At 40.8% G+C, this 15,022-nt stretch overlaps 1 protein-coding gene across 6 annotated transcripts in view; it reads right to left on the bottom strand.

Moving 5' to 3' along the window:
- The window catches only part of Tmem164 (transmembrane protein 164), a 156,886-nt gene that overhangs the window by 32,548 nt on the left and 109,316 nt on the right, over positions 1-15,022 (bottom strand). For all 6 annotated transcript variants that reach the window (XM_060374995.1, XM_060374990.1, XM_060374993.1 and 3 more), the window contains one exon: positions 3,735-3,813. In XM_060374995.1, coding sequence (XP_060230978.1) covers positions 3,735-3,813 — 79 coding nt within the window. The remainder of the gene's footprint in view (positions 1-3,734; positions 3,814-15,022) is intronic.

Raw genomic sequence — 15,022 nt, 5'->3', positions numbered from 1 at the left:
GATGATGATGATGAGATGATAATGATGGATGATGGTGGTGGTTGTTGTTGTTGGTGGTGGTGGTGATAGATTTTAGTTGCAGTCAGGGCTGCAGATGGTGGCAGCAGCCAGCTTCACACACCATCTGACAGTTAAAGCTATGAAAATACTCAAAATGGTGCCAGAATCTCCAAGGGAGAATGTGCCTCTTGGGAAGCAGATGTACCAGAAGACGCAGAAAAGGACCTTGTGAAAGCATAGTCAGTGAGGAGAACAAGCCAAAAGAAAGGGAGACTTGGGAAGGCCAAAACCTGAGCCTTCCAGCAGGTAGCAGTCAACAGTCTCCAGGGCCAGAGAGTTTCAGTTAGACAAAGGTTAATTATTACAGAAGGGCTGGGCATCCAGCTAGGGTGACAGACTGCTTGCCGAGTAAGCGCAAGGTCCCATGTTTGCTTCTGTCACTACATAAAGCAGGCATGGCGATATGCACAGGAGCCTCTCGTTCCACACTCAGAAGGTAGAGACAAGAGAATCAGAAGTGTGAAGAAGGAGATGGTAAGAGGAGGAGGTGGTGGTGGCAGAAAGAATTATAAAGGAGAAGTCCAGATGAAGCAATGACCTAGAGGAGATAGTGGAGTTACCAGGCAACACATGGGGCAGGATACACTGTACAGCCTTGAATCTGTAGAGAGCTGCGGGCCAGGTAGGGGGTATTTCCAAGGAAGGACATTTGATTAGCACAAGTAAATCCTTTTATACCATATGTGTAGCAATCATTCTGCAGTGTACGTAGCATCACAGCATGCCCTATGTGCATACATAACTACAATGTTCAAGATACAATAAAGAAAAATGCACAAATGTTAATGACAAATCCAAAAGTAAAAACAAAGACAAGAACAACAACAACAACAACAACAAAAAAGAAATTTAGTTTAGGATACCAAAGGCAAAGAATTGGGAGAAAAGGAAACTGTGAAATGAAGGGCAAGGATGGAGCAGGAAAAAATGAACATTGTGGACAAAAATGGCCATGTGGCCTCTGTGGAAATGGGGAAGGACTGGGATTCCCATTCAATGTACTACACCTAGCTCCAGGAACAGGAGCTTTGTGCCCATGCCAAACAGTACTCTTGAGCACTAGAGATTCCTACAGGATAGCAATCTTGAATTAAAACTACCAAGCGATTACTTCAGAAAAATTCCCAGAGTCTTGGGGAGAATAGAAACCTGAAACTGTGTTTTCTTGGTTTACAAGGGACTTATCATCCCATCTCTCCAGATTCATGCCTCCTCTTGAAGGAGTAGAGCCCAAGCCTTAGACCAAAAGCATCACTAAGCTTACTTTGGAAGAAATTCAGAATTTTCTCTTTAAGCACACAATTCCCAAGTTAACAGCAGATGGCAGCAAAGACTTAGGAAGAGAGAGACAGAGAGAGACAGAGAGAGAAAAGACCCGTCCTGGAAATAGCTCTACACCATCCAGACAGCATTTTTAAGTTCTATAGATTGGTTAGGTGCTCTTACCCAGGACCTGAAGTGAAGAACACAACATTATTTCTGTATTGTCACCTAAATCCTCACCAAACTCAGGTGACAATAAACAATAAAAGGGCACACACCCCTTCTTATGGTCCTATTTTTGCATCTCATGAGTCAGGGACCTCAGATACAGCACATTTTCACTAAGAATATACAATAATCTTCTTGGAAATGGTACAGAAATAATGAGCTGACCTTTGGAAGTGCCGTTCTGTTTATACACTCCCCTCTGCAGCACTTAACTATGCTGTGTTGCAACGTTCTACCTTCTCCAGGTCCCCCATTCACAACTCTCAATGCCTGACACATGAGAAGTGCTCACCAAATCCACATTGTTGAATTGAATTGAAACCCCAATTGTTAAATCGAAGCAGGTGAGAAAGGACACACACAGGACAAGACTCCCAGGTTGGTGTGGTAAAGAGAACTGGCCTTTTGGACAGTATTGTATGTGGGAGAGAGCTTGAAGTTTCTTGTCCACAGCAGGATTCACCAATAGACTATTCAAAAGTGCACATAAAAAAGAACATGCATAGCACAGATTCTGCACAAACCAGTCATCAACAAAAAGGGAGTTACTATTATTTACTGTGGCTCTTCCTACTGTTGCTGGTGCCACAGCTTCTTCCCAAGGGGAAGAGAAGGAGTCACTAAAAAAAAGCAAGAAAATTGCCATAAAGACTCAGAATCCCTGTTTCCTCAGCTGAGCACCTCAAAGAACACACACAGTGACCAAACAGAGATCTGTGGAGAATTAACCCTGTTTAGAGGGTAAAGCATCCCAGGCAGTCTCTCCCCGAATCCCCACTCCCACCCCACAAAAAAGTGGGTTGGCTCCCTGATGTTTTTCCATGTTAGACCAGTGTTACCCAGCTACTGAGTAGCTTTTGATGGCGATCTCAGAGTACAAAGTGGTTTCAATGACAGGCATTTGAGTTTGGCCATACTTCCCAGCACCCATCTCAGAAGAAAGGGCCAATGAGTTTCCTATGAGCTGTGTGTCTTAGTTCCATTCGGAATGCAGGAACTTCTGCAATTTGACAGTTATTAGACCATTGCCTATGCCACCACAGACAGAGCTGAGAAGCAGCAGGAGTCTCCTGGGTATAGGAATGTCAGACTTCTCTGGAAGCTCCGTAGGAAAAAAAAAAAAAACAAAACATCAAACTAAAGGGAAGAGTTCTTTGGCAGTATGAGCCCTTCAGTGGTATCATCAGTTAAAGCAGCCACAAAGAACATTCAGTCAACGTGTGGAAAACAGACCTGAGGTAAACAGGGAAGAGGAGACAAATCTGAATGAGGCAGATGAGCAGCAAGAGGACCCTCAAGTGAGCTCAAGGTCCCATGTGGCCCCATGTGGTCCCATGTGACCATTTTAAAGTGATAGAAATGGAACTTTGCTGCCTGAGGTGCAGTAGGTTAGGGTTTGTCACCCAGAAGGTCCCAGCAACCTGGACAGGCAGGTTCTGGTGCCTGGGTAGAAATAAAAATCCTCCATTTCTAGAGAATTTCAAGACATCACAGACGGCACAGGGACTGTCCTCAGGAAATCACAGACAGCACAGAAACTGTCCTTTCCTTCGGTCTGCAGCAGAGATCGCCAGAGCTTTGGCTTCCTTTGCAGCCTGTCTCTACGAGGTCACTGCTACTTCCCTCTTGGCCTAAGTGACATTGGTAGTCATTTATATCGAAGATGATACTTTCATCTGCCCCTTTCTTCCATTCTATAATCCCCTACTCTGTGCACTTGTCACCCTTTAAGTAGCATCTCTGGGTCTAAGACCACGGATATACAAAGAGCAAAAATGAAAAGTCCCTCTCTTGAGAGGGTGGAGTACTTCCTTTTCTCCTACTCTGAAGTGCACACTGACAGAGGAAGGAGAGGGTATAGAAGCATAAGCATGGCACAGTATGCTGGGTGCCATGCCAAACCCCAGGACACCATCAAGAACCCAAAATCTAGGTCCTATGACAGGCAGTCAGCAGTACCACGCTCACCTACAAGGGATGATTCTGAACAGCCCCCAGACTCTTTAAAGGCCTCATTCATGCCCACTTGCCCAGTGCCTGAAGCCTGACATTAAGCATGCTGTAGGTACCCAGCCAAGCGTCACCCCAACATCCTAGCAGGCACCCAAGAGGGTGTGACTCCTCCAAACAGAGAGAGAGAAAAGTTGTGAGGATGCCACAGGCATCCAGTTTGCTGGCCTTACCTCCTTTCCAAAGCAGGTAGATGGGGACCACATAGAGCATAACATGCTGGATGTAGTAAATCTCCAGTTCAAAGGGGAGCTGTGGGGAGAAGATGGAAAGAGGCATTTCAGAACACTTGGTCCATTAGACTCTGCTCAGAACCCAGACACCCTTGGCCTGCAAGAGCCATGAGATGGCAACCTCAGCACTGCGTCCATTCACTTCCCTTCACAATTCAAGAGAAAAAGAAGGAAATGAAATACTCTGAAACATGAAATATACTACTGCATTTTTTTTTGAAGAAGCCATTAACCACTTCTAGGTGAAAGAGAACAACTTCATATTGTATGAAATGTGATCCTTTTTGTATAGAAGACAAAATGAAAAATTTGTATGCATGCTTTCCAGCAGAAGGTTAATGTGTATAAAAATGACTGCACGCCAATTTACCAAACTGAGTAGGGGAGATGATTGAAAATAGTTTGTACAGGGAAGAAGAGACCTTGACTTTAGACTTTATATGTTTTTAATACATAAATTTTATAGTAAATCAAAAATAGCCAAGTACTAAATCACATAACTAAAATAGTTTGAAGCCATAAAATGATCAATAGAGGGATACTTCACACTGTTAACTGCAACTGCTGCTCTAGAAGGAGAGGAATTTTATTTATGTGTGTGTGTGTGTGTGTGTGTAATATATAACACTTTATATATTACATATAATATATTCTATAATAGATAATATTTTATTCCATTGTATAATTTATGATATTTTATTATATATAAATGACATAATAAAAATATATAATTATATATAATATATCACTTTATTTTGTTACAGCATCATTCACAATAGTCAAGGTATAGAATCCACCTAAGTGTCCATCAACAGATGTAAAGATAAAGAAAATATGACATATTGGGGCTGGAGAGCTTGTTCTTTTCTATAGGACCTGAGTTCAGTTAACAGTGTCACAACCACCTGTAACTCTAGTTCCAGGGTACCCAATACAGTCTTCTGGCCTTCATGGGTACACACACAGCATGACATATGCACACTAAGATACACATATATCATAAATAAAATAAAATTCCTAAAAATAGAAAATGCAGTAATATAGATGTACAGTATATAGCATTCAGACTCACTAGCACCCACCCCTTACTGAGAAGCTAAATGCTGGGGAGGGGACAATTATTCTTCTTTGGAGATGTGGCTACTGATAGGCTGGCCGTGCTCTAGTGGATAACCCCATACCATGCATATATAGGCATCACTAAACGGATTTAGTAGACTATTATTTTAAACTGAAGAAGAAGACATGGATTTGGGAGGTAGACATAGGGAAGGAGATCCACAGGGAACAGAAGGGAGAAATGGAAAGTTAGATATGATATTTCATATCCTATTCCTATATGCACGAGAGTCTCAAAGAATAAAATAAAAAAATAACAATAATGAAGGCCTGTCATTTGAAACCATCTAGTTGAATCTACAGAATATTATACTAAGTGAAATAAGCCAGACATGAGAAAGCCAACGCTACATGAATGCAATCATTGTTAGCAGAAATAGGAAGAATAGAGTATAGAACATGCTTCTATTTTCTAGTTAATTTCTCTGCAGGTATATATTGCATCTTGAGCGTATTCTTTCCCCAACCCTTCTCTTCTTCTCCCCTTCTCATTTCTTCCCTTTTTCCTCCTAGATAATTCTTCTTCTTCTTCTTCTTCTTCTTCTTCTTCTTCTTCTTCTTCTTCTTCTTCTTCTTCTTCTTCTTCTCTGTGTTTTCTGTTTTTGTTACTACATAAAATGTAAGGACTACATACAGGAGAAAGAAAATACACAATATTTGTCAATCTGAGACTGGTTAAATTCATGTTTAGTACTAGTACTGATGGAACTTCCTGTGTAGAACAGGCTGCCCCTGAAGTCCCAAAGATCCAAATACCTCTACATCCTAAGTGTTGGGGTTAAAGCAGTGGTTCAAAACCCGTGGGTCATTACCCCTTTGGGATTTGAATTTCAGATAACCTGCATAATCAGATATTTATATTATAATTCACAACAGTAAGAAAATTTCAGTTTTGAGACAGCAATGAATATAATTTTATATTTGAGGTAGAATTGAAAATAATTTTATGTTTGGAGGCACCACAGCATGAGGAACTGTATTAAAGGGTTGCAGCATTAGGAAGGATGAGAACCACTGGATTAAAGAAATGTGTCACCACACCCAGATTAAATATTGTGTGTGTGAAAGAGAGAGAGAGTGAGAGAGATAGAGACAGAGGGGGGAGGGAGAGGGCAAGAGAGAGAGATAGAGAGGACTCTAGCCAAAGATGCATTAAGTAACTAATGATGATTTAGAGCTCATATTTTCTCTTACTTTTATAATTCTTTCCTTCAATGTATCTGACCATGTTTTAAAAAGAGCTTTCAGAGCTCGGAGCTGGAGATGAACTTCAGTAGTAATAGATTTCTTACTAACAGCACTCAAGGCCTTGGGAATTGATACTCAACACAGAAAAAAACAACAACATATATATATAGCAAAGGGAAGACACCCCCCCAAATCCTGTGGTATCATATCTTTCCTGGTGACTCTACTAATAAGCATTTTTTGAGGTGAGATGCACATAACCCCTTTTTCAACATGGTAAGAAGGTGGAATGAGTAAGTCATGGCAGAGCATGGGTCTTTCTTCCAGGACTACCCCTGACTTCTTTGTACTCCAAGTCTCAGCAAACAGGAACACAGTTATACTTGCTATAATGGCTGGCCCTAGTACGCTCCTTAGTATCAAAGGAGATATTTTGAGCCCATGAAAGATGCTACTTCCTCTGGTGACATAGCAATTGGGGTAAGTCTATTTCCTGGTGTGAAAGACATGGCTGCCCTGACTTGCCTATCTTGTTTGGACAGGCTCATAGTACTGTATGGAATGGTGGTTCTAGCCCTTTTAGCCATGAGATATTCTGCAAAGAGTCATTTAGCTCTTTACTTTAACCAAGATAAAAGAAAATGAACTCTTAGTTCCTGTCCTTCCACCTATACCTGACTTTGGAGCTGCTACCTGTCCTCATGAGAAATAACTAAATAACACTCTGGGTAACTGTTGCTGGTACCTGAAGTCACATCTAAAGGAAGGGTAAAGCAAAAAGATGCCCTGATGGTATAATGATGCTTAGTGATGACAATAATAACCATAGCAGGAACAACAGCAGCTACAATGGAACATTCCTAGGGAATATACTATAACAAAGTCTGTTGCATTTTCCTGAGTTTTAATTACGAAAAGAATGAACATAATGATCTTAATGACTAATATTTCCAAACTCTAATGGATTGAACTGTCTCGCCAAATTTCAAGTATTAATGTCATAATCCCCAATACTTGATTATGTGACTGTATCTAGAGATGGAGCATTGAAAACGATCATACAGGTGGGCTCTAATTATCATTAGGTCATCATTCAATGGACCAACATCCTCCAGAGAGGAAAAGATAGAATACAGAGAAAAACATGAAAGGCCATCAACAAATGCAAGAGAGGACCCAACGTGAAAATGATTCAGCTGATCCCTTGATATGTGAGAAATATCTCTATATGCAGTGTGTGGTACAGTCCCTATTACAGAAGTCCTAGCAAATTAATACCCTAGCCAACTGTGGAGTCTAATCTTCATCTTCAGCTTGACTAGACTTAGAATGACCTAGAAAGCGTACCTATAGAGCAGTGATTCTCAACCTTTTTAATACCGCAACCCTATAATACAGTTCCTCATATGGTAGTGACTGCCAACCACAATTATTTTGGTGGCTACTTCATAACTGTAATATTGCTACCAGACAGTGTCTCTGTTCCTAAGATTACCAAATATATGTAGTTTCCGATGGTCATGACCCACAGGTTGAGAACCACTGCTTTAGGCTGTCTATATGTGTGTTCCCTAAGAGGTCTGGTTGCAAAGGGAAGAATCTCCCTGAATGTTGATGCTGTTACATGGGCTGTTGTTCTAGTCTGAATAAAAAATGCGAAAAGGATAATGAGAACTGAGAACAGCATTCACTGTCTTCTGCTTCTTGACTGGATGCAAGGTGACAGCTGCTCGATATTCCTGATGCCACAGCTAGCTGCCACTCTCTTCATTCTGGAGAACTTGAAGCAGAGAGAGGGCTATCCCAGGTAGAACAGAGAAGGACACTGGTCTACTTATGTGATGGAATGTCACTCTGACATAGACAAGACACTCCATAGTAAGAATGAGGCATGCTAACAAACTGTTGTTCAGATCAATAAAGTTCCAGAAAATCACATACATAATACTGTCTCCTTAAATGCCAGTAAACAACTAAAACTGAATAACATCTTATTTAGGAATCTATAATTACATATTCATATTTATAGACATATCTGTACATCTGAGAGACAAAACTATTTTTTTATTTTACACATGCATATAATATGTATTCATGAAATTCCATATATTCTCTTTCTTTATGCCTTCTACCACTTTTCTTTCCCAACTTCACGTGAGCTCTTTCTCCTTCTCTGTCTCTGAACTGAGTACACTTAGTGCTGCATGTATGTGCATGGGTGTAGGACAGTCTACTGGAGCATGGCCAACCTTTCAAAAGCCACATCCCTGATAAAAATATACTTTCCCTCCCTTAACAGCTATCAATTGCGAATAGTTTCTCCGCTGTCAGGTGGGGCTTCATAAGGCCTTCTTCCATCCATGCTATTATTCTGGTGCAGGTCTTATGCATACAGTCTCAGCTGCCATGAGTTCATGTATGCAACAGCCTTGTCATGTCCAGCAAATACTGTTTCTGCTGCATATGTCCACTGCTCCTGCCTTCTAAAAATCTTTGGAATAATTTCTTTTTTTTTTTTTTCAAAATGAGCAAAAGAATAATAACCAAAACTTGGGCTGGCAGTTTTCTCCTGGGGGAGGAAAGGACAGTGGCAGCAGGATTGGAGGGATAGCACATTAGGTTAGTTCTTATGCGAAGGCTTATAGAAATGATATGATCTGTAAACAAATGCATGCACAAATAAACTTAACAGAAACCATGCATGGATGAATGATGGAGATGCTACAAACCCACAACTATAAATGTGATTACCCCAACAGTGTACACCCAGTTAGCTTATTAAATGATTGAGTTGGGGTTTTGACTCAAGGAACCTGACTTCAGAACCCATGATCTCTACCACTGTGGTCTCTTCCATTCCCTACACTACTCTACTGATAGAAAAGAGTTAGGGTTACCGGTGAGACCGCAACACTCTAAGTCCTGTCCTACCTGACAACAATGATATAAGCACTACCCACAAGAGTGGACACAGAGGTTCAGAAATTCACCTACTCCAGATCATCTGTGATGTAATCTAAAAGGCAACTTTGAGTATACAAGAGTGTACTTCTGGTCTTCAAGTCAAGCAATGAAGTCATTGTTTTTCACTCAAGGAGAGAAAGTCAGTGTTTCTCCCTGACAACCCAAAGAACAGGCTAACACAAGAAGACAGTTTAAAAGCCCTCCAGAGGAACAGAGGACAAGTGTGAGATAAAGGGCAATCAGACTGTGTGTAGAAACCAAACTACACATACAGACTAACCTACCTATGGCTGGCCCTATTGTTTGGCAAGGGGCTCAAAGGGGCTTTTCCACCACTCACCACCCAAACGTCATTCTTTTCTGTCTCAGGCTGCAGATTTTATCTTAACCATCTAACCCATGGAAAGCCAATGTCCAGTTAGTTCTTTATTAGCCTAGACCATCTATGGTACATCCCACCCCCTGCTTCCATATTTTAGTGACTGCAAAGGACTTCAGCATCAAGTGGCTTGAGATAAGGTCAGCCTATTAGCACTAAATCAAAGGCAAGGACCAAAGCCATTAAGTCTTGCCAAAACAGCTCAAGGGTACTCAACCTTCCCTCTACCTCACAGCTGTCAAGCAGGTAATCTAATTAATCTTCTACTCTGTGAGGGACACCTTTTAAGGGGGTTGGAAACTTACTTTTGGCCAGCATTCATTGTGCAGCAGGTTTCTCAGTCTTGCTACCTTCAACATCTCCCTTAACTTATGCTATAGCCCCCACTATTAGCTTCGGCCAAGATGCCCACTCTGTCCACCCGTGAAAGTCAATGTTCCCGTATTCCATTGAGGCCCAAATTGGTGAATGGGACTTGACTATACTCTTTCACCATCAGACTCTGTTGACTTCTCTTTCTACATCTCTTTTACTCCTGTCTCTCTCTCATTCTCTGACTCCTGCCAGGCTTCAAGGCTGTTGTTCTAAGATTCTTCATCAACATTGACAGCAGCTAAATTTAATATCTGAGAAGATAGATCCTGGCTCGCCCAACATACAATGTGTACAATTTTTATCAATATTGGCACCAAAATAATCTTCTTTGGCTAGAACTCAGTAATTTTTATTTTCATAAGCCTCCCTAAAGATATTTGGGTGTGGAAATGCTCAATGTACACGTAAGAGAAAAAAAAAGTCCTCATCACTGAATAGTAAATGTGGAAATTCTGAAGTATGATCATAAAGAAAATGGAAGGCAGGAAATGGAATGCCAGGAAAATGTATTAACTAGAATAGTGATGTGACGTGTTCAAAACAACAAAAAAGTCAAAATCACAGCAATGACAATTAATAACGGCTGCTATATACCAGTGCTCTGCCAGGTACTGGCTGGAGAACCTTCTATATATTAAGGTTTGAAATATTTCCTTTATTATACAAGGAAACTGAAAGGAGAAATGAATTGGGTAACTGTTCCAATGTTACTCATGGAAACAGTAAGTAAACTAGATAAGCTGAATATGGATTTGGTGTTCTTAACCATACCACCTATAGGAAGCCTTCTGTTCATACACAGGAATACATGTAAACTTGATTTACAAAGTAAATGATATTTTGACATTTGCTGTTTATTCTTTCCCTCCTCCAACCATGTGAATTAAGATTGAGAATTATCTACTTCTATGGGAGTTGATCAGCACTGGAATCTATCTCCATGCCTCCCAGACCCCAACATATTCACTTAGAAAATATGCATTGAGTATCTACTTTATGACAACCACTATCAGAAAAATACAAATGGTGTCTTGCTTTCATGAACTTTAAAACCTTACACTCACCTCACAAGCTAATTCTATGATGTAGAAATTTTGTTTAAGTCATCATTGCTTTAAGGACTCAAGGTCACTGCTATTAGTGTTTAATTAGCTGCATAATAAGCTAAACCTCACAGAATATAGCAAAATACTGGACACAATGTAGGTATTTTTCGACTGATGTGAACCTACTTCAAAACAAGGACAACCTATAGACTATCCTCCTAACTACCAAGGGAAAGGACATGGTTATAAAAAAAGGATTGAAAGAGGTTGAAAAACAAGATCAACACACTCATTTCCAATCAATCAAATATTAGCTGTTAAAGATATCTTCCACTGAAAAAGTCCTGCATAAATTATTGTTTGAATTGTTTTTAAACACTTGGAACCATTGGTAGACGAAGGTATAGCCTAATTTCAGAACACTTGTCTAGCATGCATGTGGCCAGGAATTGGATCTACAGTACAACACCCAAAAAAATCTGAAACAAAAGGAATGTTCTGGCTATTTTCAACAAGTGAAAATAGGGCTCCAATAAAATAATTACGGTCCATTACATTATCTAGTTTTCCAAGTTTTTATAGACTAATGAGAAATAGGGATGGACAAATATTGTGCAGAGAGTCTAAGAGAGTTATCCTTCATGAAGCTGAGAACCCCCCCCCAAAGAGCTATACTTCACTATAGAGGTTCATGAAAAACATAAATCATTTCTTCATTTACAGTAAGAAGGCAGCCCAGTTTCATATTTTAATAAGTCAGTAGGAGTGATTGAGGCTTGTCCACAAGCACCTCCAAACCACAAGGCACCTCACAATCTGAATATACACTACTTGGGCAATCCAAAATCCACAGAATGAGAGTTTCATATGGCATATCTCCAAACTAGGAGCCCTCACATGACTAGCAAGAACAAAGTCAAGTTCTCTTTTGAGAAACTTAACACTTAAAAATTTTTTGCCCAATGCTGGAATGCTAGTAAAGTTAGGTATGCCCTGGTTACTCGCATGCCTCACTGGGTGCCTATGCCCAGTGATGCCCCTCACGCTATGACTCTCTTCAGACAGAAAAGGGATCTTGGAACTACAGCCACCATTGTTACTACCATCTCATTGACGGCTGTTGGAGCTACCACCAGGGCATTAGCCATGAGTCATACTGGGCAGACGGCTCAGACCCTGAATAATCATTTAGCCAATGTAGCTCATGCCTTAGTTGTACATAAAGGAATTAATGCTCAACTAAAAGGAAGCTTGATGGTGTTCAATCAGATTTGACCTCTTGCAGGAGCAAATTGATACCCTATGGCAAATCGCTCAACCTGGCTGTCAATGAAAGTATGCTGGACTTTGTGTCACTAGCATACAACATGAGAATTTCTCCTGCGCTGCAAATCTGTCTAAACAATTGTTGAGCTATATTTTAGGTAATTGGACTGGAGAATTCGATACTACGATGGAGCAGCTGAGAGTGGCCATTGTCACAGTAAATTCTACCGGAGTGAACGCAGGACTAGCCACAGGATTATCAACATGGATTGCTGCAGCCATGAATCATCTGAAGGAATGGGTGGGCATGGGAGTGTTAGCAGGCCTTCTGGTGTTGGTCTCCTTGGTTTGCCTGTGGTATATATGCAAGATTAGAGTCTCACAACAGTGTGATGCAGCCATGATCATTCAGGCCTTTACAGCCATTGAAGCAGGACATTCTCCCCAAGCATGGTTGGATACCATAAAAAGCTAAAATGATACGCTCAGGATGCGAGGCTAAGCACTGCACTCAGGGTCAGCCGCTTTCGACCCAGAGAAGAGCATGTCTGATTGCATGCGGGTTGATGCCCCAGGTCCCGCCTCTGAGAAAAAGGTATCGGACGGGTCTGATGCTCTTTGGGTGGATGACACCTAAATGAACATCTGTACAAAGTCCCAATTTATTTCTAATATCAGAGATCAGACCTCTACTCTTGCCTGATGCGTCTAAAACAAAAAGGGGGAACTGTAGAGAGCTGCGGAATGCTATGCCTTAAAGATGGAGCTGGTTTCCGCCTTCCACCTTCCCGATGGTGAGTGCTCTCTGTCACGAACAACTCCACATTTGGCTAAGGCCGAGGATCTGGCTTGCTTCTATGTATGTGGACCTATCTGCATTGCCCCCGTGGCACGCCTGGGTTGGCTACCCAGAGGCTATTTAAGCTGTGGGCTGGCTTTCCCCGGGGTCCGAGGATTGTTCAATGTTCCTGAATAAACTGCATTGAAAAAAAAAAAATTTCTCCACAAATAAAGATCTTGTGGAAAAGAAAAAACTTACAGTAAAACAACAATGCTATTTAAACACAAAACCTAAATATACAAAGAAACATGCTAAAGATGACTTCAAGACCTCATACGATAGACTTATACCATTTAATGTTAAAACAATTATAGTAAGTGTAAGAAAAACTCAAGTGCTAATTGGGTACAACTTAAGAGACAGACTACAGAACTAAAGAGGTGATCTAAAATACAGCACAGCAAGGCAAAGAAGTAAAAAATATGAAGATTAAGCTGGAAAAACAGGAATGAATAATATTCCTCAAAATATTGTTCCAGAATGCAAAGGCAGTACTTGAAGGTATTGTACCCTAGACTGTTCAAAAACCTTATAAAAGACATGTACACAGAAACTTAAACAGCTCAGAGGAGCCAAGAGAATAGTTTGATGATCTGATGTGTGCCACATCTAGAGTTTCAAGGAGTTGCAGGAGGGAAGGAGAAAAGGGGAAAGGGGGGAAATAGAAACAGAAGAGAAAGTTCAAGAAAATGAAGAAATTTTAACATCAATACATACCATAGGCTAGGCACCAGGTGGCACATGCCTTTAATCTCAGCACCTGGGGAGGCAGAGTCAGGCAAATAGATCTACGTGAGTTTGAGGCTAGCCTGGTCTACAAAGCAAGTCCAGGACATCCAAGGCTACACAGAGAAACCCTGTGTCGAAAAACTAAAAGCCAAAAGCAAGGAAAATAAAATACTGTAATAAAACTACGGGACATCATCAAACACTGAGAATTGCTTAAAAGTGACCAAAAAGAAAAGATTGTTTTAGTAAAAGTTAACACTGATCATTTTCAGAGCAAAGAGTGTAAAAACCACAATATAGGAAAAGTATATCTTCATTATAAAGGGGAAATATGAACCTAGAAAAAAATGAAGCAATGAAAGACTTCAAAACAGCTGGAAGCTGGGGGGGGGGAGGAAACGGTACACAGTTTTAATCCCAGAACTTGGGAGGTAGAGGCAGCAGATCTCTGTAACTTGGGAGGCCATCCTGGGCTACACAGAGCAACCCTGTCTCAACAAATAAACAAACAAAAAAAATACAAAAAGAAAAGAAAAAGAAAAAATGTAAATAAAAAGACTTCAAGAATAGAGGATTATATATATCAGTTATGAGTTTTACCATCAGCAGATCATCACCAAATAATAATCATCATCATCATCATCATCATCATCTAAACACTATATATTTTTTAATTTTAATTTTATTTTATTTTTAATTACACTTTACTTTGTATCCCCCCCTTTAATTCCCTCCCTCCTCCCTTCCCAATCCCTCTCTTTCTCCTCTTTCTCCACACATGCTCCTCCCCATGTCCACTGGTAGGGGAGGGTTTCTTTTTCTTCCTTCTGATCCTAGTCTGTTAGGTCTCATCAGGAGTGACTACATTGTCTTCCTCTGTGGCCTGTTAAGGCTGCTCCCCCCTCAGGGGGAGGTGATCAAAGAGCAGGCCAATCAGATTATGTCAGAATCAGTCTCTCTTCACATTACTATGTAACCCACTTGGACACTGAACTGCCATGGGCTACATCTGTGCAGGGGTTCTAGGTTATCTCCATGAATAGTCCTTGGTTGGAGTTTGAGTCTCTGGGAAGACCCCTGTGTTCAAAGTTTCTGGTTCCGTTGCTCTCCTTGTGGAGCTCCTGCCCTCTCCAGATCTTACTATTTCCCACTTCTTTCATAAGATTCCCTGCATTCTGCTCAAAGTTTGGCCATAAGTCTCCACATCTGCTTTGATAGTCTGCAGGGCAGAACCTTTCAGAGGCCCTCTGTGGGAGGCTCCTAAGGTAAGCATAAAGTAATGCCAGAAAGAAGGTCTGAGGTAAAGCAAAAAATGCCAATT

Source organism: Meriones unguiculatus, chromosome X, assembly GCF_030254825.1.
Source record: "Meriones unguiculatus strain TT.TT164.6M chromosome X, Bangor_MerUng_6.1, whole genome shotgun sequence".
Taxonomy (NCBI): Eukaryota; Metazoa; Chordata; class Mammalia; order Rodentia; family Muridae; genus Meriones; species Meriones unguiculatus.
This window is presented reverse-complemented; position numbering and strand designations above follow the sequence as displayed.